General features: G+C 37.6%; 1 protein-coding gene across 4 annotated transcripts in view; it reads right to left on the reverse strand.

Moving 5' to 3' along the window:
• Positions 1-25,496, reverse strand: part of ARHGEF3 (Rho guanine nucleotide exchange factor 3) — a 114,733-nt gene that overhangs the window by 46,179 nt on the left and 43,058 nt on the right. For 2 of the 4 annotated variants that reach the window (XM_031608205.2, XM_090148207.1), the window contains one exon: positions 13,918-13,980. In XM_031608205.2, the coding sequence (XP_031464065.2) occupies positions 13,918-13,980 (63 nt within the window). Of the gene's footprint in view, positions 1-13,917; positions 13,981-18,208; positions 18,390-21,850; positions 22,126-25,496 lie in introns of those variants that run through there. The other 2 variants (XM_031608220.2, XM_090148206.1) reach the window with 2 other exon arrangements.

Genomic DNA, 25,496 nt, shown 5'->3' on the forward strand with positions numbered 1-25,496 from the left:
AATTTTGTGAGAGAGAACATTCCATACTATTCCCAGAGACAGAAAAAAAAAAATGTCTCCCTCCCAAAAAATATGAGGAATATTATTTTTCCTGAGACACATCATCTTAACTTATGAGAAGATAGGCAAATGCTGCCAGTTATGCACTTTATTCCACTTGTGATCTAAGTTGCAGGTGGTATCCTACTTAATTGGTCTTTTTATTTCTTTTACCATTAAAAAATTACTCAATTCAAACACTGTACCTGAAAAAGTCTGCATTAAAAAGCAGTTAAAACCTTGGCTATCATGTAAATGTTTTTTTAATACCTACAATTAGTAAAACTATACAGATTATGTGAAACTTTCTGGTATTTGAGTTACAGCACATGCATAACTTCTACACATACGGTACGCTACCCACAAACTCAAATACGAAGGCAGATCTCCAAACCCAACTTCGTGGCTGGCCATTGACATTTTTGCCTCTTCACTTAATAGTCAGTGAGGCAGAAGAAAAACATTTCTCCTCCACATGACTATAAACAATAATAGAAAAGGTGGATCTATGATTGCAAATTAATCGTTCTTAAATGCAGTCAGCAAAGTCACATGAGAATTAACAAGGTTAACAAACTGAGATCAATCATCTGCAAAAATTATCAATATCTTAAAAACGAAATCAAGATTATTTACAGGACAGACAAAGGTGCTGACAAGCTGAAGGCTCCTGGTTTTGTGAATACTGGCATTGTGGAGGCCGCAATGTGATGCCACTTTTGGAAAAGACTTTCAGCAATTCACTTCTATCTCAGCTATGCTGTATGGCTCTTACCCATCATTTTCTTTTCTGTAAATTTTCTTTACCCAACATTTTCTTTAACTGGTTTTAACAAACCAGTACCACAGTACTTCCTGGCATTGGGTTTAATCGCTTCTTTCACAGCTACACATCTTACACCAAAAGACTGTCTCAACCACAGCAGGTCCTCTAAATCTGCAAGCAAAGCAAGCTCAATCCCAATCACACAGTAAGTAATACTGTCCATTTTAATAACGTTTTATGCAGTCCCTTCAATTCAATTAAGAATTTACTTAGTATTACTATGGAAAAGTATCCCCTCCACATTCTTTAACCAATGAGAACAAGACACAGAATGGGTGTGATAAGCCAAGATCATACAAGAAATGTCTCAATCTCAAATCCAGATAGACACAAACTCATCTCCTAATCATTCTGTGCCCAACTCCACAAAGACGTGTCAGCAAATTCATTATTTATAAGCTGTTAGCAACTTCAAGTGAACAGAAAAGAGTATAAAAAAACATTTTTCCTGGTAAGAGGGTCTAATCTAGTAACAAAAATGGCTTCAAACATCAAATTACACAAGCTCTCTGAATACAGAGCACGTTTCACACAGCGAACAGGAAGTCATTGTGTTATTCTAAGAAGTCATGGTATCAAAAAAAGAAGTCACACAAGGAGTGTAGTTAACATGTTTCAGATGTAAGAAACAACAGAATATGAGAACAATAACTCTAACAAAAGTATCACAATGCACACAGTAGATAACATCATGCATACAGCGCTCAAAAAACTCTCAGCTTTTTGTCCCAGAGTTAACCCATGTGCCTCAATTAAGAAGCAACTATGAAACTTTCCTAAAAGAGATAATAAAACCTTCATCCAACTAATTTGTCTTACTTACAAATACTTTCAGAATTTAACTATACTGAACATTTAATTAGTAACTTGTTACGACAAAAATTACTGCACACTTTCAGAGAATGCTTCTGCCTTCATAAAAATCCTGCCCTCCCCATGTTCCTCCTGTTCACATCCCACTATGAACCCATTGCTGACCTTTTAGCACCAACAGGCAAAAACAGAACAAAATAATGTGATATAGATAGCGACAGATTTGATACCAAGAGATCTGCAAATAATAGTGTGTGCCTAAAACTCTTAACTTGTTCTTGCTAATATTTTCACACAATCAGGGCCCCCTTCTTCAAAAGAAATTAAATGTTTCTTAAAGAAATGCCATTAAATTCACAGGAAGAAGAAATTTACTGCCAGCTTTTTCCCCCCAAGCTAAAGGACCTGTACTTTTCTTGTTAATTATTGCACTTCTTGAGTCTGCAAATAATTTAATGTACCTTCAAAGCTCTTCACTAACGTCTACATCAGTGCTATTTAAAGTAACAACAACTCAAAGAATACCAACACTCAATACCAAGGTAGACATTTAAGCTACAACCATCACACACTGCCATTTGCATATGTTTGAATTACTCAAGTAATTATAATTCAAAACTAACAAAGTGAAGTGAATAAACCTTCTGAAACAGAACGTAGTCAAAAAAGGCCCAAAAGAACCTAGCCAGTTTTCACATTTCACTGAAGAACTAATTTATCACACAGGAAAAGCAAAATTGTGCAATTAAATAGAATTTAAACTGTAATTCTAGCAACATTATAGATATTCTCTCTAGTTATGGGGGTACCTACCTACTGTACAGTTATATTTACTTTAGATACAGTTTTATATTTACTTTGCAGTAACACATTTTGGTTTTAATACCAATGCTTAAAACTTTAAGAAACAGTTACTTATCCAAATAAGAACAGAAATAAATGATTATAAAAGACCTCAACTTTTCAGTATTAGGCAGCTGGAATAGAGCAAACTCAATGTTCCAAACAACACCCTACTGCTTTTTTCTACTTAACCAGGTAGATAAATTAAGACACATATACTGTGTTATAGCTTAAGCCCTACATTTATTAAAATCAAGATCCAAATATATAAAAATGATAAATGTACATTTCTTTTAAATATAGTATAGTAAGGTAGTGTGAAATTAAAAGTTCACAAATTGTAATAGTTCTACATGGAAGCACTCAAAAACTCATTAAGCACACTTAAGAAAGAAATCTAGAGGAATACTGCCTCCTGAGCAGCAGACACTGAACATTATTTTCTGAATTACATTTTTAGAAAATCAAGTCAGAATTCAATTACATTCCCACAGCAAGTTGAAATTGAGCAGAACCACAAAGCCTACAGAAACAGATATTTAAATCTATTATGTAATTTACAGTCCCATTTGGAAATCTAATGCTTCAGCATGTCTGCAGATCATATGCAGATGTATGCATCCGTTGGCGTCTAAGCATCTTGAAAAAACTGAACTGCAGTTCTAAACAGCGCCCAGCAACACCTTTGACTGCTAACCTGCTGGCAGTTCAGGAAGGAAGTCTTTAAAAAGACTGCAATTCAGTCTCAAATTCTATTGACTGGTCTCTAAAAAAGACAGGTTATTGGGATAAATCAGGTGAATCTCTCTTTCAGGAGAGGAGTAAGCTACTAAGTGTAGCTTACTACACTAGTACTACACTAGTAAGCTACTAAGTTAATTCTCAAAAAATTAACGGAGTAATTGAAAGAACAAATCTTTAAAGCCTAGAACTGAATGAAAGACCTTTTGTATGAGCCTTGCAGGTTCATATTAAAGTTATTATATTTACTATTGACTTATCATAGAATATCCCGAGTTGAAAGGGGCCAACAGGGATCACCAAGGCAAACCCCTGGCTCCACAAAGTACCACCAAAACACAAATGGTCTTTCAGCTGCAGCAGTGGGGCCATGCCCACTGCCCTCTGGTGCAGACCTTTCCCTAGTCCTACCCTGACCCTCTCCTAACACTGCTCCCCCACGTTCCCTTGGGCCCTGCTGCTGTCACACAGAGCAGAGCTCAGCGCTGTGCTCCGCTCCCATAAGGAGCTGCAGCCCCCAGGAGGTCTCCCTCAGCTCCTCTGCTTGGGGCTGAGCAAATCCAGGGACCTCAGTCACTCCTCACACTCAGCCCTCAGATCCTTCCCCATCTTTGTGATGCTCCTTTGGATGCTCTCCAATAGTGTCTTATGTTGCGACACTGAAACTTGCACCCAGTGCTGGAGGTGAGGCCACACAGCACAGAGAAGGGGGGGACAACCTCTTCCTTCATCCTACAGGCAGAGCTGGACCCGACACAGCCCAGTGTATTGTTGGCCCTTCTGGCTGCCAGGGCACACTACCAACTCAGATTCAAGTTGCCACCAACCAGAATGCTCAGGTCCCTTTTTGCTGGGCTGATCTCCAGCCCCTCAACCCCCATACAGCCAGGGCTGTCCCATCCCAGGTGCAGAACCCAGCACTTGTTCTTCTTCATGCATATGTTCAGATCTTGATGCAAGGCCTCTCTACCCTCAAAGGAGTCAACACTCCTCCCAGCTTAGCATCATCCACAAATTTACCTAACATAACTTCCAGATCTTTATTGCAGTCAACAGTGAAAACATTAAAGAGAACTGGCCCTAAAATGGAGTCCCACAGTATTCCACTGGTGGTAAGTAGGCAGCTCTCAGGTCACAATCTCCCCTCACCCAACACAGCCATGTTTTGGTTGTCAGGGGACATTCTTAGGTTCTCGTAGCCATGGCCCTACAATGTCACAAGCCACCTCCCTGCCAACTGTTATTAATACAAGGACCCTGACAACAGAACACCAGTTGCTAACCTACCTGTATCTGGGAAGCACACACTTGTGGCTAAGAGCTCCTCAGCTAGATCCTTCCCCCTCCCACTGTGGGAACTTCTGTGGAGAAGGATGGAGGGAACAACTCTGTCAGTGGATCAAAGTACCCTGTGGGACTACTTAAAATCTGATTATTTTTTTTTAGTCAGACTTCTAAGATCCTAAAATATCACATGCATGACAGGCTCACCACATGTTAAGTCTAAAAGCAACCCAATAATCTCTCAGCCTCCTTTATGTCAGTGGTTGTAGCTCAACCATCAAGAGCACTGCTTTGTGTAATATATAATACATGCAGGTAAGTATGTACATATGTGCACACAGTGAGTGCTTTCATTTCTTTTTCATTCATCACTGGAGTTGATATACTAAGATTTGACTGACAAACACATTCACACACTTGTAAACAATCACCTTAGTTTCTGTTAAACACTCTTGGATTATTTCAAAATACTTGCTGAGCTCTACTTGCTGGGAGCTTTTCCACCTCCTTGCTGCTTCCACCATGAAGCTAAGTAAACATGGTTCAGTTTCATAACGATGTGAGTCAGCAGCTGTGTGCAGATATCTTTCAGCTGTCCAGATTACATAACTAGAATAATAATGGAACGGGAGAAGTAATCAATTTTTTTTTCTAAGAGATAAGAGAACCTAAGGGCTACCAAATTAATTTGGAAATTTCTGCTATGCAGAGATAATATTCTAAGATTACTAGGACACTGAAAAATGCCCCCAGAGAAAAATAATGAAATTTTATGAAAAAGCACATTAAACCTCAACAATAAACTTTGAGATTCACCCGCTTATCCATTCTGACATGATTCTGCACTGAAGTGACCTCTGAGTAATAGCGTGCACTGATATATTCCTTTTCCAACCGGTAAAAAAATTCCTGTCTGAGATCTTAAAATTTGTTTGACAATATAGTGTTGACAAAGGGCTTAAAGGGTTGATATATCATAGAACTGTAGAATAGCTTGGGTTGGAAGGGACATCACAGATCATTTAGTTCCATCCCCCTGACCCAGGCAGAGCTGTCAGCCACTCAGTGAGGCACCAGCTCAGCTGCCCAGGGCCCCATCCAGCCCGGCCTTGAGCACCCCAGGGATGGGGCACCCACAGCTCTCCAGGCAGCTGTGCCAGCACCTCACCTCCCTCTCAGCGAAAACTTTCTCCCTGACATCTAATCTAAATCTCCTCTTTTAGTTTAAATCCACTCCCCCTTGTCCTACAAAAAAATATGAATGAATACTGGAATGAATGTTTCAGTAAATGTTTCAATTTTTTCTTGCATTTCAGGCTGTTTTTAACCAGGATCTTTGTTTGATCTATTAATCTTAAAGTAATGCTGGCAACAGGATGGTATCATGTAAGCATAACAGAGCTGTTATTAGCAATAGTTTATATAGTTCTGCAGTGATGGATCTGGAATTATAAGGGATAAGCTGAACAAACACTAAAAACATTATTTGTGGGGGAAGTGCATTTATCATATTCAATACATACAGGACTATAGCTTAAGTGACATAATCATCCCAATCCTAGGAGCACTCAGTTTTCACAGAGCATTCAAGTCTGGGCAGCAGAGTTGGGAAAGTCATTGAATGCAGAAACACTCGGTGAGGCTGGGGATGAGGAAGGAAGTGAGGCTGCTGGGCAGCGGAAGAGGAACTGAGGCACTGGTCTGCGTGGTCAATATCATATGTTCAGTATAAAATACAGCTGTCAATGACAATGCACAAAATTAAATGCAAAAAAGACCTTGGATTATATTTATTACTATGGAAGTAACACAAGCTTTAATTTTGACCTCTAAGTAAACCAGCCACCAAACTACAGTATCTCTGGTTTGTTGATTCAATTTTGGTATGAAAACACGAAAACGTAACTTCATCTCTGCAAATCTGCATCAAGTCAATCAACACACACACATCGTATGTTGATGCCTAACTTCGTAGTTGTCAACAATATCTGGCTAGTCTCTGCTCACAAACGTTCCTGATTTTACCATGTTGAAAATAATCATACATCAAGTCTGGTCCCGTAACCTGCAAGCAATTTAAATTGAATTCAAACTTCAATTGCCTGTTTTCATTGTAGAGGAATATCATAAAAGAAAACAGCATCATTCAAGGAAATAATAATCAATTTAACAAATTAGTAAACTGCAATGAAATATGAACAGTACTGAAAAATACTGGCCTGCTAACCACAATCTGTCTGTATAGTCACAGTTCAGAAAACAACATGGGATATAAAAGACATCAAAGGCAATTAATCAAAAGCTCAATTTCTACCTATCATATACAGAACAAATGCTGTAGCTCAGACGTGCTAGGCTGCAGCTTATGTAGGTATGGCCAAAAGGGCTTTTAAGCATTCGCCACTGTGTGATACATGAGCTCAGAGCCAAGGACCAACTGCAATTCCCAGTTAGGATCCTGAGTTAAGAATGGGGCAGTCAGCCTGAATGGAACCTGATCTATATTACTATTGCAATCCACACTAATTATTTTCTATGTTTCAACTTCCAACTGAATCAGAGATATAAATAAGGCGTTATCTGCAGATTTGTAAAACTAATCATTTATTTGTACTTCCTGAAGATTAAGTCCTGCTTAGTCTCACACATTTTTCAAGGAAGTAATTTTTTGCACAGAGTAAAGCACACAGATTGAATGGATCTTTTGGATGAAATGCTCCTGGTTTGGGGGTAAAACCTTATTTCATTTTCCTCTTTTCTCTTTATAGTCAACAGAAGAAAAAACTTGTGAGACCATATTTGATCTCAACAAAATAACACTAAAACTAAGAGCTGGTATAAGGTCTTTTCAATTTCATACCACAATTCCTCTGCAGCTCCCAAGACTTGATGACAATTTTAAGCTTTGATCAGCAATTGAAATAGATGGCAAAAGCAGTAGCTTTGCAATATCTCAAGGGTATTCTTGGATACCTCTCTCACTTAAAGGATTTCACCATTCCTGTCTTATACTCCACAGTTGCATATATTTTTAGGTCATGAATTCAAGTACTGAGCACACCTAATCACAAAAACATAACATGAAAAGAAAAATTGCTTTCTAGAAATCAACAATTTCCCCACAAAATCTTACTTTATTTTCCTCTCAAAGATTTCATTGTATGTCCAATTTGAATGCCAATACCGCAGAATAATGAAGAATTTCAAAGCATCTTTATGCACATCTCTCAAACTTAGCTCTGAAATTTCTGTTACCATTTTTCCCCTACTATTACGTGCTCCAACAACTTGTTCAGTTTAGCTCTGCCTTTTTACTTAAGTTCACAAAGAGCAAGTGGGCATGCTTCCTTTTGTTCCACTTCAGATCTTTCTAATCTTTCAAAGATTTTGCATGTGGAGTTTGGCAGTTGAAAGAGTTTTCCAATATCAGCTTTTTAAACAAAAACAAAACAAAACAAAAAAAGGAGCAATATTTGCTATGACAATGCAGAAATATCTTGGGTTTAAATTCTACAGATTAATCATATTTTTTTCATTTTTATTATCATTTTTGAACTTATTTGTTATAAATGAATGCAATATAACAAGCATTTATTCATGCACACTAATGAAAAAGCACTGGCATTTATTTTTCTGAAAATTATTATTTTACCAGGGACAAGATGACTGCAGTCTACCACACTAAACTGCTTTCTGCCTCTCTGATCCCCACTTTTCAGCCATCTCTCAATTATATACCCCACCTACAGAGCAGATAATCCTTTCTCAGATCTTCCTTTTTCATCTGCAAACAGGCCTCATCTTGTTTGAGAGACACAGTATGTTTAACACCACACATCACTAAAGAAATAACTTTTGGAACCTTTAAAATAAACAGGATTCTTGAATACTCTTGCATTAGAGTTGTACTGAAGTAGGGCAGAGTCATACTAAATTCGTGAAATATTTTCATTAGCCAAAGCATTTTTACTTCCTGATCTATTTCATTAAAAGAAAAGGAGAATAATTTCCCCAGGGTCAGTGGATACAGTTGCCCCAGTGGGTCTCTGCACTGTAAGTTGTTGTGTTCAATGTAGGTCTTGTACATAAATGTAAACAGAGGTAGGCAAATAGATGTTTGTAAACTGCAATAAGAAATCATTACAGTTTGAGGAAAACCTTAAAGTATCTTAATTTCATTTAAGATAAATATAGGTCAGCATTAATTTCTAGAATCTAGGTGAATTGGTACAAGAGATCATTTCCTTACTTTGCCAGTTACACAAGTGTGCCTGAAGACAGTTTGATCCATGTTTGCAAAGTGTTTGGCACACTGTGTAGACAGATCACTATTGAAGCTGCCCGACTTCTTCACACATTTGTTATCTTCACCAGAATTATCTGCAAGGCTTGCAAGACTTACGGAAACGGTTAGCCATATTCTGAAAGGCTGTGCACGTCAATAAAGAGTAACTGTATTGCAACACTACACAGGAAATCTGAGATCATTACAACACTGGAGGACAAGAATGCAGCATAACTGGCATTTTATACTTTTTTTTTTTTTTTAAACAAAGCGCTCGTAGGCCTCGTTTAATGAGAAATAAAAAGAATAACAAAACAAAGCCTTAAAAAATGACATTATAGTACTTCAAGTAATACCAGCAGCAGACAGTGTCTAGCCTATACCAATCATATGATGGATTAATAATGGATTAAGAACAGTCCCTTTATTATAAAGTCAGAATCCAGATGGAGCACTGACCGCCTATGCAATAGAGCAAAATTAATAAGCCATGCATAATTCAAGCATAATGTATACATCTTACTGGACAAGCTGAATGCCTTTTATACTATGAACACACAACACAGCAGAGTTTAATGGAAATAAAAAGACCCAGATACAATATATACTTTAATTATCTCAACTTTGATAAGATGATGCAGATGTAATCCCTTCTAAGCTTTCAAAGCTACCTCTCCATACCTTAGTAATCAAATATTATTGAGTTTATAATTAAGTTTAATTAGGTCAAAGAATGTTTCAGTTACATTACTCTCAAATACATAACAAATGTTCACTCAGCACTAAAAGCAATCAAAATTAATGAACTCTGATCTAGTGTGTATTCATCTTGCTTAGGTCTGGGTATGTTTTTGTTCATAGTTTACATTGGAGCATATTTTATTAACTTGCAAGTTGACAGATGAGCCTTCAGATTTCTCCACTTCAGAAAACACTAATAAGTTATCATTTGGAAGAGTTTGATTTTCAGTAATAATTTATACATATCCAAAATAAATAACACTTCTGAGAATTTTACCTTCTTTACAAAAATGTTTTACTTATTTAGTTCATCATGCATCTGTTGTATATTTCTTCTTAATATTCCAAGAGAACGGAAGCAATGTCCATAAGCTTACAACAAATTCTGCACCCAACTGATAGAAGAGAAGAACTTCACAACATTGCCCTTTTTCTTCTCTTGAAGAGGATTTTGGTTAAATACATAGTATTTTAGTTTGAAAATTCAAGTGCTGTATTAGGTTTTTATGAGCTTATTGCTCTGGATACCTTCCAAGTTACTTGTGTTTTTATAGAGTTGAGACTCATGAGAAACATGACATCATCTCTCATCATTACAAGATTGTGCCTACTTTGTAGTTACCCTCTTTACAGTAGCAATTAAAAATATATTGCTTTTAAACATCCCGCTAAGTGCTTTATACAAACCTTCAGATAAGAGGTTCTATCAGTGTTTTTATAGCATAATATATCAACTATATCTAACAGTCTAAAGTTTTCTCAAAGAACATTCAGCTGCAGACAGTGAAGAGTCACACAGTTTTCAAGAAAAATGCAAAACGTAGCAAAATCTGGCTACCTGATCCCGATTCCTGAGCTCCTCCAACAGACCTGACTCAAAACAGGATCGCACAGATTGAAGAGCTGCATTTCAAGTTCTGGGTTTCAGAAGAGAACAAAAGTGGCAGCAGCAAAAAAAGTGAAAGCACAAACAGAAAAATCTGTAAATTTAATCTGAAAATTTAAGTAAAAGGAGACGTTCTATCCATACATGGAGATGTACAGATATTGTAGACTTGTAGTACGGTGTTCTTAAGATTAAAAATAATAATATGCAAATCACTCTAGAACATAACACCGTTTTAACAGCATAGCATGAAACACTACAAGTTATCTGCATACCAAATGCAAAGTAAGGCTTTCCATGGAAGACTACATGAACAGAGCCATGTAAAGGAATACATACCTTTTCCTTTAAAAGCAAACTTCAAATTGCCTTACGTTCATATATTCACACACTCATCAGCCCTCAGCCTGCTGGACACATCTGTCACAAGTTATCACTAACTGTTTGACATTGAGGGGATTTACAAATCCACTTCTTTAAGCTGGCATAACACAAGCCAAGACCAACTAGTCAGTTTAATAAGCCAGCTTATCAACTCCTGAAGCATCAATACCAGTTCAGGTCACTAAACAAATACAAAGATCGTTTAACATGCTTAGGTTACCAGTCCTTGTCCTGAGTCAGCAAAGCTTCAACCAGCATTTCCTGTGAAAGAAAACTGTCATGACTGATTCCACTTGAAAAGGCAGGTGTGTCTGTCTATGGTCAGTCATTAAAATATATGTCTATTTTTATAAAAGGATTGAAGACAAATGATGAGGTAAATTGTCAGAAGATCCAGATACCTGAATAAGTATATTGCTTTCCAAGGCACAAAGCAACTCCAGCCTTTAAATGATTAAAACCCATTCTTTTTCTTATCTCCTGACAAAGGTGCTGAACATTTACTCACTTGGACTGAGCTAAAGATTGCCAGAACTTAACGTTAGCTACTGCCAAAGGCAAGCATAGGAGAAGAAACAAACGAGCAAGCAAACACAATTACCCACATCACAAGGCATATCCTTGAGGTGATGCACTGAAGACCCCATAGCAGTAACTGCTCCATGCAGCTGACAGCACATCCTCACACTGGCAGCTCCATAAGTTGGAGGGATCAAATGGGAAACATTCACCTAATCTTGTAAACTAGGAAGTGTGCTGTACAGCAGCTACATTTACTTCCTAATTACATGTATTTCATTTGTTCTGTTTCGGGTTGCTTTGTTGTTTTGGTTTGTTTGTTTGTTTGTATGAGAGAAAAAGACTTTAAGGCTGTGCCTGAGAGATTTACTACTTCAGTAAATCTAGTTTCAGTAAAACTTCAGTAATTTCATAATGACTCCCATTAGAATCTTACATTCTTAATAGGGAACACGTGCATTCCATTTTTGTAACTTTTGCCACTGCTCTAGAAAAAAAAAAAAAGCTTTCATTGAGAACATGCACAAGTTATTAGGCCCATCTTTTCAAAGATATAGAAGAGTTGCCAGACAAAGGAGCCTAAACATTTCTGTATGTACATTATGCTACACTCCATAAGGCCCTGAATGTGTCATTTTGAAACTGCTGCTGTTTGAAAGAAAAAAATAGCAGATTGGGCCAATAATAGTAATTCAGATTGGCCACGCTGGCTAAAGCTGGATCTCTGAAGCTCTTTACCCTGTCTCCAGCAGTAGTGCAAAGCAGATTTCCAGGGAAGCAAGGGAAATCAGAGTAAAAACCTAGCGATACCCTGCAGTTTGCTCTGCCAGAACCCTGAAAGCATGCAAGTCCAACGATTTCTCAGATGGGGGAATTTTACTCAGTCTGTCTTCACAGATTTTTTTTTTTCCATTAATCTCTCCAATCTGACTTTTGAAACCCAGCCACCTTTTTGCACCCAGAACACCCTGTACCAGAATTCTGCCTGCTATGTGCTAGCTGAAGTAACCTTTCAGGCTTAGTGTAAATAAGCCCCAAATCAGAAGAGCATGAACAGCCTTACAAGAATCATATCTTGAAGAACTTATTAAAAAAAAAAAATCACTTTTTCTTTTTTTTCCCCTCCAGAAGTTCAAAGCATATTGATTGTTTCTTATACAGATAACGTTACAAACAGTAACATCTTTCTCATTATTATATTTTCCTTCTTTGGCTGCTGCTTCCTTGGGCAGAAGTTACCTTGCATGTGAAAGTGCAGAGCTATACGTGGAGCCACATAACCACAGCAGTGAAGTGCTAGCCCAACATAAAGTCTACCAGGATTAACTAGCACACTCACTCAGGTCAGGCTGTCATGAGTCTGTGATCTCCAAAATGGCCCAGGATTCTACCAGTCAACTTGAGGTGCCTGTGAGAGTTTGCATGTCTGCACACATCCATGCAGATGATTCCTTAAATTTAACTGCTTCTTCAAAAAACATGTATACTAAACAAAAACCAGATTTGATGAAGAAACCACAGCAATCAGTACAACACCTGCTAATAGGTTAAGATTTGCCAGAGCTTTTATTCTCTATTTTTTAACTTACTTTTTCTGTCTGTACTGCATGAAAGTTCTACAGAAACGAAAAAGTGCTTCAACAGCTGACTGTGGGGGAAAAAAACTGAAAACAATAATAAAAACACCAGAGGAAATGATAAAATCATTTTACTTCCATGGATTTACATTACCAAATGCTTAGTGCTAAAAGTCACAGTTTTACATGGGAAACAGCACACAACAAGGTGTACTCCACTACTTTACACACACACACAGACTTTGATTCAACATCCATCAAAATTAAGAGAACTGTTTTAGTCCCTATAGAACATTTTTCAAGTACGCAGACTTCGATCAGTGAAATGTTGCCTCTTTTTTTTAAGCAATAACACCAGTTTTAACGAACTCAGAGCAGTCAATGTTTCACTTCTACATACAGAAACAACTAAGAAATACTTAAGAGTTCAGAAACAGTAAATAAATTTTAAATATGTACCTTAAAACCATGTGATTTATAAACATATTTGCTATTGGCTTCTTCACATCTGAAGTGTGATAGAAAATCATAGCTGTGTTTCAGTGGGCCAGTTCAAAAATGATGCACCTAGGTCACATTACTGCAGTAATACCACACTGCACAGCTTCACAACACCAGCAGTATCCATCACTGATGTAAATGAAATAAATTCTCTCACATACCACATAATAGGATAACAGGTCTATATTTAAGTGCTGTATTCACAATGCCCATTTACCCTGATAATTATTTACTAATAAGAGATTCACTGCTTCATAACAAACTGTCATTCTAACTTCTCATCTTTCTCTTTAAAAGTACCCCTATGGAAAAATGAAAAGCAGTAACACCTTTTAATTTAAATTAACAGAACAAATTATTCATGCTATGCATGAAAACAATACAGCTAAAAAGACAAACGGGTTTGTTTCAGAGCACCAATAACATCCAGATTTTATTTTATAAGGAGAGGCAAAAGGAAAACCAAGAAATCACTCACGCTTGTATCCAGGCTGCAGATACTGATGGTATCTTCATCTTGAGTACTCTGTTTTCGTTTCTTCTATAAAACAAAATGAAAATAAAAGCTCAGTTTTCATGAATATTACCAACCACTAGCAGCCTGATCCCGAAATAGGTACACATAATAAAATCCCACACACGTATACACAGCACATCCACCTTCACTAGCCATTGCAATTACCACATCTGTGAATTTAAGCTATATTTTCACAAGTTCAAACCTTATCAGCATAAGTAAATTAAACCTTTTCTTTTTGTGCCCACGGCGAGTTAGGGTCACTTAAATTTACACACTTTTATTTAACACTCTTTTTATCACAGTTTTTTTTAAATTAATACACTTTTATTTCTAACTAGAATTGTGAGTAATTGCTGCATGCTGTAAATTGTACTTCAGCACTGGATATGGCAATTTTTGCAGCCAATGAAACTGTCTGGAGGAAAAAACTTTGTTGTTGAAATCCAGTATTTACATTTTTGAAAATTCACATTCAGTGCTAAAATACTCCTCTCAGACAAGCAAAGCTATACAATGACGAGGCAAGGTGAAATATACTGCAGGAATTAAATTAACATGTCCTAGGATTTCAACATCCATGTCAGCGACTGGATTCTGCTCAACGCGCAGCTTTTGTTTTGAAAAAAATGACAGCTCCTCCTTGATGCCCTTTCACAGGTTCATCACAAGACTGATCTTCATGCCCTTCAAATGAGAAGTATGAAATTTCATTTAACAGAGCTCTGCATTTCTTACAGACCAGGAAGATTTAGGAAACAAGAGAAGTCACAGAATACATGATCCTTATTTATCCAGCTGTGTTGTCTTCCGCTGTCAAATAGAGATAAGAACTCACAATAGCTGGGATTTAGTTCCCAGTCTACAGAAGTCAAAAGAAGACCATTTAAAAAAAAAAAAAAAAAACACCACACAGATGTCACACCGAACTCCCACATTTTGAGATAGCCAAAGTTCAGCTAAAAGTCAGGATCCTCACATTGTGCAGGTGGAGGAGGCCATTTCTATTTTCTGAATCTCACAGAAGTATTAAACACATCTTAAAGTCAAGAAAGGTAATAAAATAGGAAATACAGATGCACTGCGTGTACACACACTATACCTGTGACTCTTCAAGCTACAGCAAGTTCAAGAATATTTATTATGAAATAGAGAAGTTTTTATTTCACTATGTTTAAAAACAAAAGTAGAGGCGTTGACAGCTTTTGTATTTACCTACTAGTTTAGAGCAGACCTTTGACTTGCACTGTATTTGATTATGATTTTGCTGTCTTTTTTGAAGAAATTTAACTTGTTTCATTTTTCTTCCTCCAGGCAATGGTGATTTTAAAATCAATGACCAGCTGTTTTGACACTGCTTTTATTACTATACTTAGAAAGAGAAACTGGATTACGAGTTCCCCAACCACATTACACAGTGAAAGGTGTTTTATAAAAGTAAATCTCAGACCTCAGACTGTGCATAATCAAATCTCTCTCACGGTACAGTTCTTGGGTGGATATGCACAGATGGACACGATACAACTGTAATGACAGCTTGGGTTGGGATTTGTTAGCCACAGGAGTATAAAAATGGTGTAAAATTAAGTAATTAAGCCTCACTGCAAAAACTGGAGGTTACTTATATCCAGAAGAATCAATGCAATACAACAAAAGATGGTCAATCTATCATCCAGAGAAAAATCAAAGGAATTTTGTTCTGCATCAGAAGCTATCAACCAAAAAGACATCAGAAGATTCTGTTCATCATCACTGAGATGCTTCAGTATGTGTTCCCAGCACAGTACAGCCAACAAAAACCATGAAGTTGTTGTCTTTTTCTAAAGAAAATCCTATATATGCTGTCTCCTGTAACAGAATAAATGTAATTTCACTGTTAATGTAGGGGAACAAGAACACAAGTACACAGTTACTTTGTTAAATAACTGATTTACACTGGCAGCCACACAGCTCCTGTTCAAGGAAGTGTGTGGCAACTCCAATGCAGCAGAGCCCTACTGAAAAACAATGCCAACTGAGAAAGGCACGGGTAGATTGCAGATTAGAGGAAGATTGCAGATTAGAGGAAACGCAGAGGAAAGAGCATCCCGTGGCTGTAGCAGTGAAGTTACCCAGAAGCAAACATGTATTAAGTTTTGGACCAGTGCTTTTAAACAGAGCATATGGGTTCAAAACATGGAGCTACAGTTCACAAAGTAGCATCTATGGAGGATAAGAATTCCAAGGCAAGGCTGCTGAAGAAAAGCACAGCATAAAACAGTTAATGCATGAATACTGACTTACAGCCCACAAGTTACATAACTAAATGTCAGTTTGCTCAGTAGAAACAAACTTGTATCAGCTGTGATGTACAGACCCAGAGAGATGAAAGCAGAGCTGTAAGGAAAACAGTGACCCTGGGTGAGCCAGGACAGGTCGGTGAAGGTTGCTTGGCCTTGATCCTGAAAGATCACTTTCCCTGATGTATTTTAGCACTTCTCACTTCTACTTCCTGAAAAGTAACAAACCAAACAAACAAAAGCAAAATTTCTTGTCTGAAAGTTTGTCCCAAGGACACTGTTAGCCAAGTCATTTCGTACAGAAATTGACAAATATCATCAACCACTGTTAATGCTTTCATTTTCTAAGAATTTCAAGGGTTATCACCATATAAGATGAGGGAAAAAACCAGCATGGCAAAACTTATTCTAGTAATTGAGCTACCAGATACAGTTCTTAGCCCATAATAAGTGGATTAAAAGCAAAGTCTGCACTCGATATTGCTCATTAAATTAATCCCTGCTCCCTGTGAGCATCTTTTACCCAAAGGAGTTACAACTACAGGCTCAGTTGCCACAATGCAAGGCACCTGACCTCTTTATCTCTCATGTGACAGAAAATAAGCCCTTAAATATTACTCTCCATCATATGTTTAAGGTCATATCACTTAATCTCAATAATTTGGTGTACGTTCCTTTCACAAAAGATGCTAGAAGTATATAAGTACAGAGAAATAGCCTTACACTGAGTCCAGAAGGATTCTGTGAATAAGTGCTGTACGTACTGCACACATTTAGAGTAAAGCTTCCCCCCAAAGCTGAGGGTCACAGACAAATTAATTTATAGCCCCAAAACAGAAATCAGCTAAGTGCCATGTTAAGGAAAAAGCAGAACTTCCTGACAGGACTTAAGTAAGCAGGTCCCTCCATGGGCTTGAACACCTGTTTCACACACTGATATATTTATTTGTCATTTGGGCAAATGAATTCTAATCACATCATATCACATGATGTTAGATTTATCATGCCAGTTTATATCATCACAAAGTGCTGTGTTAAGCCAAAAACAACAACGTGAATCTTCACTCAGTACATCACCTGTGCTGGCCCATGAATAGCACAGCAGAGACGGACTGATTTTCTAATTTTTTTTCATTACCATGCACACAAAGTATCCCAAGTTCTTGTTCATATTGCTTACAATCATCCATGGTCGTGACAGTCACCAGTTCTTATACATTTTTCTTAGGACAGCGTGGCCCAAAAAGATACGTGCAGTAGGAAGAAGACAAATGACAAAGCTTATAAACAAATAAACATTTTAGATAAGCATTTTGGTCACTGTAACACAAAAGGAGATTCTGACTAAACATTTCAACCGTTTACTCACTGCAGTTAACGACGTGTGCCTTGAATCCAGCTTACATTAGGTATAAAATTACAAGGCAAAATATTAGTGACCTTCTATCCTGAGGCTAGCTGAATAATGCCTAATTTAACACTTCCTGCCACAGGTGGTGGGATATAATCTCACATGGCAGACTCTAGAAGTTGACTACAAGAGGCAGTAGCAGTGTCACCTTACCCAGCTTAAAGCCAGAATGCTCACGATACTGGAACAAGAATAACCCCCACAAAGGATTGCTTTCCATGCTATCACATTACTATTGTACCGACATTCAAGTTTCTAAGATGAAATAAAGGCACAGATGCTTTAAAAAGAAAATGACATGGTGCAGGTTCTTGAAACAAGAACAAGTCTGTATAATGGCAGACCATGTCATATTAATCACACGAGCATCTGTGCAACAAGCAGCTAGACTCCTATGGATTTCCTGTTGAATACAGTCTTCCTGATAAATGTTGTTCAGAGCAAACCCATTAGAATTTCACAACACTGCTAATTCATTCATTCATAGTTCAAGCTTCAAGAGAAATTAATTCATCACCTTACAAGACTGGCTCCTTTTACCTTACCACAGCCTACTGCTCACCTGCACAACAGCACCAGCTGACTTCCATGGCCACACGCTGACAGCCCCAACAGCCTGGAGGCATGGAAAGTCCTCCACTGCTTCCTTCCTGCTGAACAACACACCACGCATGTCTTCCTGGGCTGTAACTTCAGAGTACTGATTTCTAACACAAAACTTTAAGGAGAAGCACTATCTACCCTACATCCCAGTATCGGTGTTTTATATTTAACTTTCCAAAAGATCTTGCTTAAACTTCAAAGAGAACCAAAAACTCCTTGAAATTTTTATATATGGAAAATAAGTTCTATTATATTTCCACTGCCCTGTTTCGAATATAAGACCTAGCAGATTTATTTTTCATGATACAAAAACCTAAGCAAAAGCTTAATTCCTACTGACGGAGATGACCTCATTGCCCACAGGTTTGTGGGTGCCATGTCCCACCCTGCACACACTCAGCTGGTGAGCTGTATGACTATCAGAAGCAGTAACACAACTTGTTAGTTCTTGGTGTCCCAAGCAAAAACAACAAAAATGACAGACCCTAAATCTGTTAAGGCACAGCAGAAAATTCCTAAGACAATCACCGAACCTTGGGAAGCTAGCCTGGCAAAAATAGCAGCTCCTTTTCATCTCTCTCTGAGCAAAAATTCAAGTTTTATTTCTACAACGCTGTCACAATGGAATCGAGATTTTCCAGTCCATGTAATATGAAATGAACACCAAAGTGAACAATGAAATCAAAATTACATTCAGTGTGTTTAAGACAAACAACAGGAAATGGGTGTGCATGTACGGGATGCTGTAGGGACAAGGATCAGCAGAGCTTTGTTTGAGGACTGATAGTTATTCTATCTTAATTTAAACCTTCTTCCTTCCCCTTTTCAGAAAAAGGGAGAGCATCAGACAGTGGAATCCAGCAGAGAGCTAAACATGCTGAAACTTCTTCAGTGTGCTACAAAGTGAACCAAATTCAGATAAATAAATTAAATATATTTTTACTTCTTTCTCCCAGAGAATTCCTCACTACATGAGTCATCAGCAATCGTAACTACATGACCTTTACTGAGTCAGAACTTCAAGACAGACTTGAAGACTGCTACATCCATTACGCTTTTAACTAACAATTACAACCAATATCCAGGGATTCTAAATTCGCCTATGTAGAAACAAAAATTAAGAGACATTGTGCCCCAAGTTAAAAGAAGTCGGTGCACAAACAGTCAGTGCCCGCATCTCCATCACACTGACCTGATGAGGATGAGCTTCCTCACCTTCTAAGTTTACATTGAGAGTTTATTATAGACCCAGTTGTAAAATCAAGTGTAAAACAAAATTAGAGTCTAACTTTACCCTTACGTCGTTGTGCTCCTGAAGGCCTGAGACCTCCCCTGTCTGGGCAGCACTGAACTTCTCTGGCTTCAGCTGAACATGAACACAGCTGTCAGGCACTACTTCTGCTTCCAAATCTGCATCACCTGTGTGTGGCTTTTGTTCGTGGAATGAAAATCACAAAGAAACTTTCTCACTTGAAAAACAGATTTGTTCTAGTGATTTTTTTTTTCTTAGTTTTTCTCTTTTAAGAACTTCAAGAGTCTCAAGGAGCTTTTCATTGCAAAAAAGAAATCACTTAGCTGTTTTGGTGCACAGCACCAGAACCACATACAGCAGAAGGAAAATTTCCATAAGCTATGTCTCCATGTGACTTCTAATGACTTACATTTGCATAAATTACAGTCATCCTTTACTGCTCTTACACTCTTTGTTGGTCTGCCTTCCCTCAGCCTCTTGCATTCAGCATCATTATGCTGCTCTGCCATTCAAACTACAGACAGGTTCCTCTATGGCACTGGATCCAAGTGCCTCAAGTGCTGTTCCTCCGCATCACAGCTCAGAAAAAATGGCTGCACGAAAAATGGATTTTTCAGCATGGATAAAAACATCAATCTTTCACTGAAATCACATGCTGTAATTTCTACTTCTGTCTTTCACTTATATTGAACCCAAACACAAATATACTTCAGCTCAATTTCTCAGGAAACAAGGCTCGTGTAAAATTGGTGGATATCCCCACGACTCCCAATTCTAGAATTGGTTTTCTTTTAAAGTATTTTCTTATCCAGTTTCAATCAAAATTGACAAAGGGCTGATGTTTGCAATGATTGTGGAAGATGTAGATAGCAAAGGAGTCAGAATTATGCACCCAACTTGAAAGCTTTCAACATGAGCTCCATAATACACCAGAGAATCCACGTGATCTTACATCACTGACAGAACGCATCCCCAGCATTCCACGACAACCATAACATTCATTAGATTTCTTCTGCTATACATTTTTGAGTAAGCAATGACCAAAATACATACCCACAGCAAGTATGTATATTAAATACATCCAAAAAGACTACATCAATTTTACAGTAAATAATCAGCAGCATCACTCTTGAGCTATTTAATAAACACTGAGAAATCAAATGCATAAATTTATTAAAGCCAGTTTCACAAGTTGAATAACTCCATTTCTCAGACTGTCTTGATAAACTTCCTGAGACTGCTGCAACTTTGAAATACCTCTCATAAACACAGTTTAAGTCAGAGCCACAAAAAGCATTCCACATACGATCTTAAAAACGTTCAGAGCAGTCAATTTGTCATAAACCATCTCCCTTGCTACTGAAAATTCTGTTAAAGGGAACATAAAACACAATATATCCAATCAAGAATTTAGTTTTAAGCTTCAGTATATTTAAGCCACATCCTCTGCAGCAAACACAAGGGCATGCAGGCCACTGAACAGAGCCTTGCCTCACATTCCAGCTCTTCACTTTTATCACCTTTATTTTTAAGAACTTCAAAGTGGACTTTATTCAACATATGCACAAATGTTTTGAAACAACGTCGCTTCCCAACTGAGAGGCTCTGCAGCCAGTGGCAGGATGATATGGATCTAGGATTAGAGCTGCAAAGTTCGACGTCTAGTTATGATGCTGATGCACTACTCTTGTTTGTAACCAATAGGCCGAAATTAAAATCCCACACAAGTCACTAAGAATAATGAAGAATTAAATGCCAACCATTTCCTGTATTTATTATCAGTCTTGCTGCTTTCCAAGATGCAAAGTCTAAAAGCATAGACAGGTAATACTTCATACACATGCAAGCACAGCACAGTAAATATGCTATTACACAAGATCTGTTAACAGCTTTCACTTTGGCAATGCATAAACTTATCCATATAGTTTTAAATGTTCCCATTTGAATTCTAGCATCAGAAAAAAATGATTGGTTTTACGCCAGCAGAGACAAATTTGCATATTTATGGCAATACGGACTAATGAAAACCAAAAAAAAAAAAAAAAAACACAACCCAACAAACCAAACAAAAAAAACCACATCAACCCCTGAGGTCCCACAACAATAAAATTCCAACACAGAGAGAAAACCAAACCATCATCTATCCCACTGGGAATAACAGTATATTTATATAGACTTTTTAGAAATCTCATTCTTACAGAAGGAAACATTCCTGCTAAGCACTATTTTTTTCATTGACACAGTTTTAAATCCTGCCACACTTGGAAGCATTATCTGTGCAATTTCAACTGACTACAATGCCATGCAAGCAAACAATGAAAAGTAGCGCGATCCTGAGTGAACACTTACCTGATAATGCACAAAAAAACAACACCACACCATGAGGTACTTTGTATTGTACTCAGCTTTAGGAGGCTTCCTAATCTTCAGTGTGGCAGTGAAAACTCTCTGCTGCAAAGAAGTCCCTATGTTTCTCGTTCAGTTTTCGGCAGGAACTCCTCCCCACGCGGCCACATAGCTTTGTCTCGCTTCCTGTCATGCAGCATACAAGTACTATCATCAGCTGAGTGACACACATCGTCACGTCTCTCTCTGCTTTGCTTGTTTTTTTTTCCCCACAGTCCGCCCTGAATACTATTTTTTGAAGATAAAAGTGCTTTAAAAATTGCTAACCAGCCGTGAAGAGAATGGCAGTGGTACGGCAAAGGTAAACGCAACACTGATGTGTTCCATGTAGAAGGTAGGTGTTTGAGGGAGCTTTGGGATTCAATAACTGAAACACAGTCTGCCTCCTACATGCTCAGCTCTCAAATAATTGCAACGGCCTTTAACTCAAAAGAGCGTAACTATCTCTAAATATAGATGCCTCAGTCAGAAAATAAATATCTGGTATATACAGTAGGTGAAGCTTTTGGACATCTAGTTCACAGAAAAACTCAGTGTTCCAGAAGTTAAGGGTTCTGCTGAACAGAATTTAAATTAACAGAGGCATAAGGACAATGCTCAGCAAAGACTGTTATAGAATCAGCCCAGAATTCAAGCCCAAAGATGAGGTTGGCAGAAGGCCCAAATTTTTCATCTGAACACATGTCAAGGAAGTGCAATGTCTGATTTTATCTGTGGGAGTTCTCTACAAGTGAAGAGCTCACCCCATCACAGGAAACCCTAACCTAATCCTTTGCCATCAGAATTTGGTAATACCTCATCCAGGTTTGAAAAATAAATACTGTGAAAAAGCTCTGGGCAAGATCCAGAACATAGGACTAAATGTTAGATGCTGAAGTTCAGAACTGCAACCCAAAAGTTTTGCCTCAGCAGTTGGTGGTCACTCTTACAAAACAGAGCATTCCCAAAGACTCTTGAAACCTAAAAATTTCTATGGAGGCAGCCCCAAACAAGAATGATTTTATTCATATTTCTTTGTCGTAAATATGGAAGGTCTCTCATCTTCTTTCAGTCGTGTTATGCAAACTAACCTTCCTAGAACAGGTCCATAACTGCCCTCATTTTATGACTGTTTCACAAGGCTGTCAGTCTGCTTTGGATGAAAAAGACACAGCTGAAATTTAGACCACATTTGTGAGAATATTTAAGGTTGTTAATCACTGAAAACTTGAAACAGTATTTGGAAAAGTCAAAAGCTTTCCAAAGTCAGTGTTGGCACAGGCTGAAGCTGTTTTCTAACTGTGCATTATGTGACTAAGGAATGCTAGAGTTAACTCTCAAAAAATTTTTACAATTAATCACCATCTAGAGAGACTGCACCATTGTATACTTTTCTAATCAAAGGCAATGCAATCAATGTTTATAAATGTGCATTTTGAAATCTTACCTCAAATCACATTAGGTTATAAGCAGTGCTACCTATGCCTTTTATAAATTTAGTAAGACATTAAAAGACCACTATCACGTTGCTCTTACTAGGCATGTGCCAGTTTTTAAAGACTGCTTTATTTATGAACTGCTCTGTGCTTACCGGACACAGAAAATAGTATTAGCTTGCAGTAACAATCTTGTGCTTATGTTTATTTCATGCATAACTAGGACTCATTCTAAGATTGAGATGTCTTAGAGCAAACCTGGCCACTGAAGCACTTCAGTAGTTAGGAAGAACAAACAGGTGAAGTGGGTACCAAAAAAACAACTCAGAATGCTTCTTCCAATTGAAAACAACAGAAGGAACTCCACTTCCTTCCCCACCATCAGCTCCCAAGGTCTTATAAGCTCTTTCAGTTCTTCCTTGGACTTCCCTTCTCCTTCACTCCTTAGAGGACTTTGAATAGAGTTCTGCCATAGACACAACTTGACAACCTAGATCAGAACCTGTGGAATGGCAGGTGGAGAGGCAGAGAACTGAAAAGAACCTCTACTGCAGCACTGAGGATTTCCCAGCTGTTTCAGTAGACAGTAATTTTTCAACCATTCACAAATGCATATCCCATTTATTTACTTTAAAACTAATCTAAGCACTGACAAACTGGAAGTTTTTACAACAAATTTATACTGATCGCTGACCAGTTTTACACTTAAGAGCACAGGGAAACTGAACAACAGACCTTCACAATGATTTGGTTAAAAAAACAAACAGGTTGCGATGACATCAAGTTCTACTGGATGCATCATAGCTAGTACAACCATTCTGCCCAATATTTATTTTAAATTACAGTTGCTATTCTGAAACAGTGGAACAATTTAAATGCCAACATATATTTCAAATTTGTTTCTAAAAGGCTGTTTTTTCAGACAAAATGCTATCAAGTTCAGCTGGAAAACAGCATCACACTGCTAACCATTACAATGAAAGCTTCTGAAATAAAGTTATAGGAAATACTGATTTCACATCACGTGTTCTCAAAGAGCAGTCACTGCTGGGGTGGGGAGAAACAAATACAAAGAAGTGGGCAGAGTTTGGTGTGAGTTAAATTGAGCGCAGGTCAAGTTCATCTGCTGTTGAACAAAGAAAAGAACAGTAAATGACAGCAGGAGTACAAGGTAACACCCAAACTATGATTAAAGGCAGGAAATCTGCTATATAACAGAACATCAAACTAGGCCTAAGAGAACGACAACTGGACCTTTCTGCTTTATCACACGTGGCTTCTAGCTCAGCACTGTTTGTATGTGCAACAGAGCTGGTGTAACAGGTTTATAGCACACACAGAATACTTCTACTATAAATAACAAATCACACCCAGAACAAAAATAAACTTGTTACAAAACACTTAGAGAGATCCATAAAACAAAGTCCTACAGCGTTAATAAAGTGACTGCATATTTCCAGAAAATATCTATTCTGTGAAAATATAACATGAAAACATAACAAAACTTCAGAAAAGAGATACATTATTTTTTGTTATCATAAAAACTGACAGTGTTAATTTGAATGAATCCAAGATACAATAAATGTAATGCGCACCTTTTACAATGCAAATGATGCCTTGCGGATGTAAAAAGCCTATGAGTCTACTCAACACAAGATTTCTGCAGGACTGCTGTATGAGAAGAACGTTGTTACACACACATCCCACTGGTCCTTCAAAAGGATGCAGCCATTTCTCACAGGTCTAAGAACTCATTTACAAATCACGTTTTGCTGGAATAAAACATTCTGACTTTCTGACATGATATAGTTACACCCAATCATATATGGTGGATAAAACTTGATTATTGTGCTAATTAAACCATGCATCAGATTGGAATAATACCTTCTTAAATCCTTCAAAAATTTTAAATTCAGTGTATACATTAAGAACACCATAATTCTGATGTGTGTTTTGGAACTACAGATGGACTTGACTATGATCCAGTTACGCAAAAGCCACACAATGAATTTCTGATAGCATCTCTATTTTTTTGCCAACATAAACCTTGCTGTTCCAAGAAAAATTAGCCCTATGACTAATCAACAGTTCCAATGGTTTGCTCAAAAACAAAACCAATAATAAACTAAAATATTTAAAGCTCCGCCCATAGGTTAAGCCGGGAAGACATCAAA

The sequence above is a fragment of the Phasianus colchicus genome, chromosome 11, assembly GCF_987193195.1.
Source record: "Phasianus colchicus chromosome 11, bPhaCol1.hap1.1, whole genome shotgun sequence".
NCBI lineage: Eukaryota > Metazoa > Chordata > Aves > Galliformes > Phasianidae > Phasianus > Phasianus colchicus.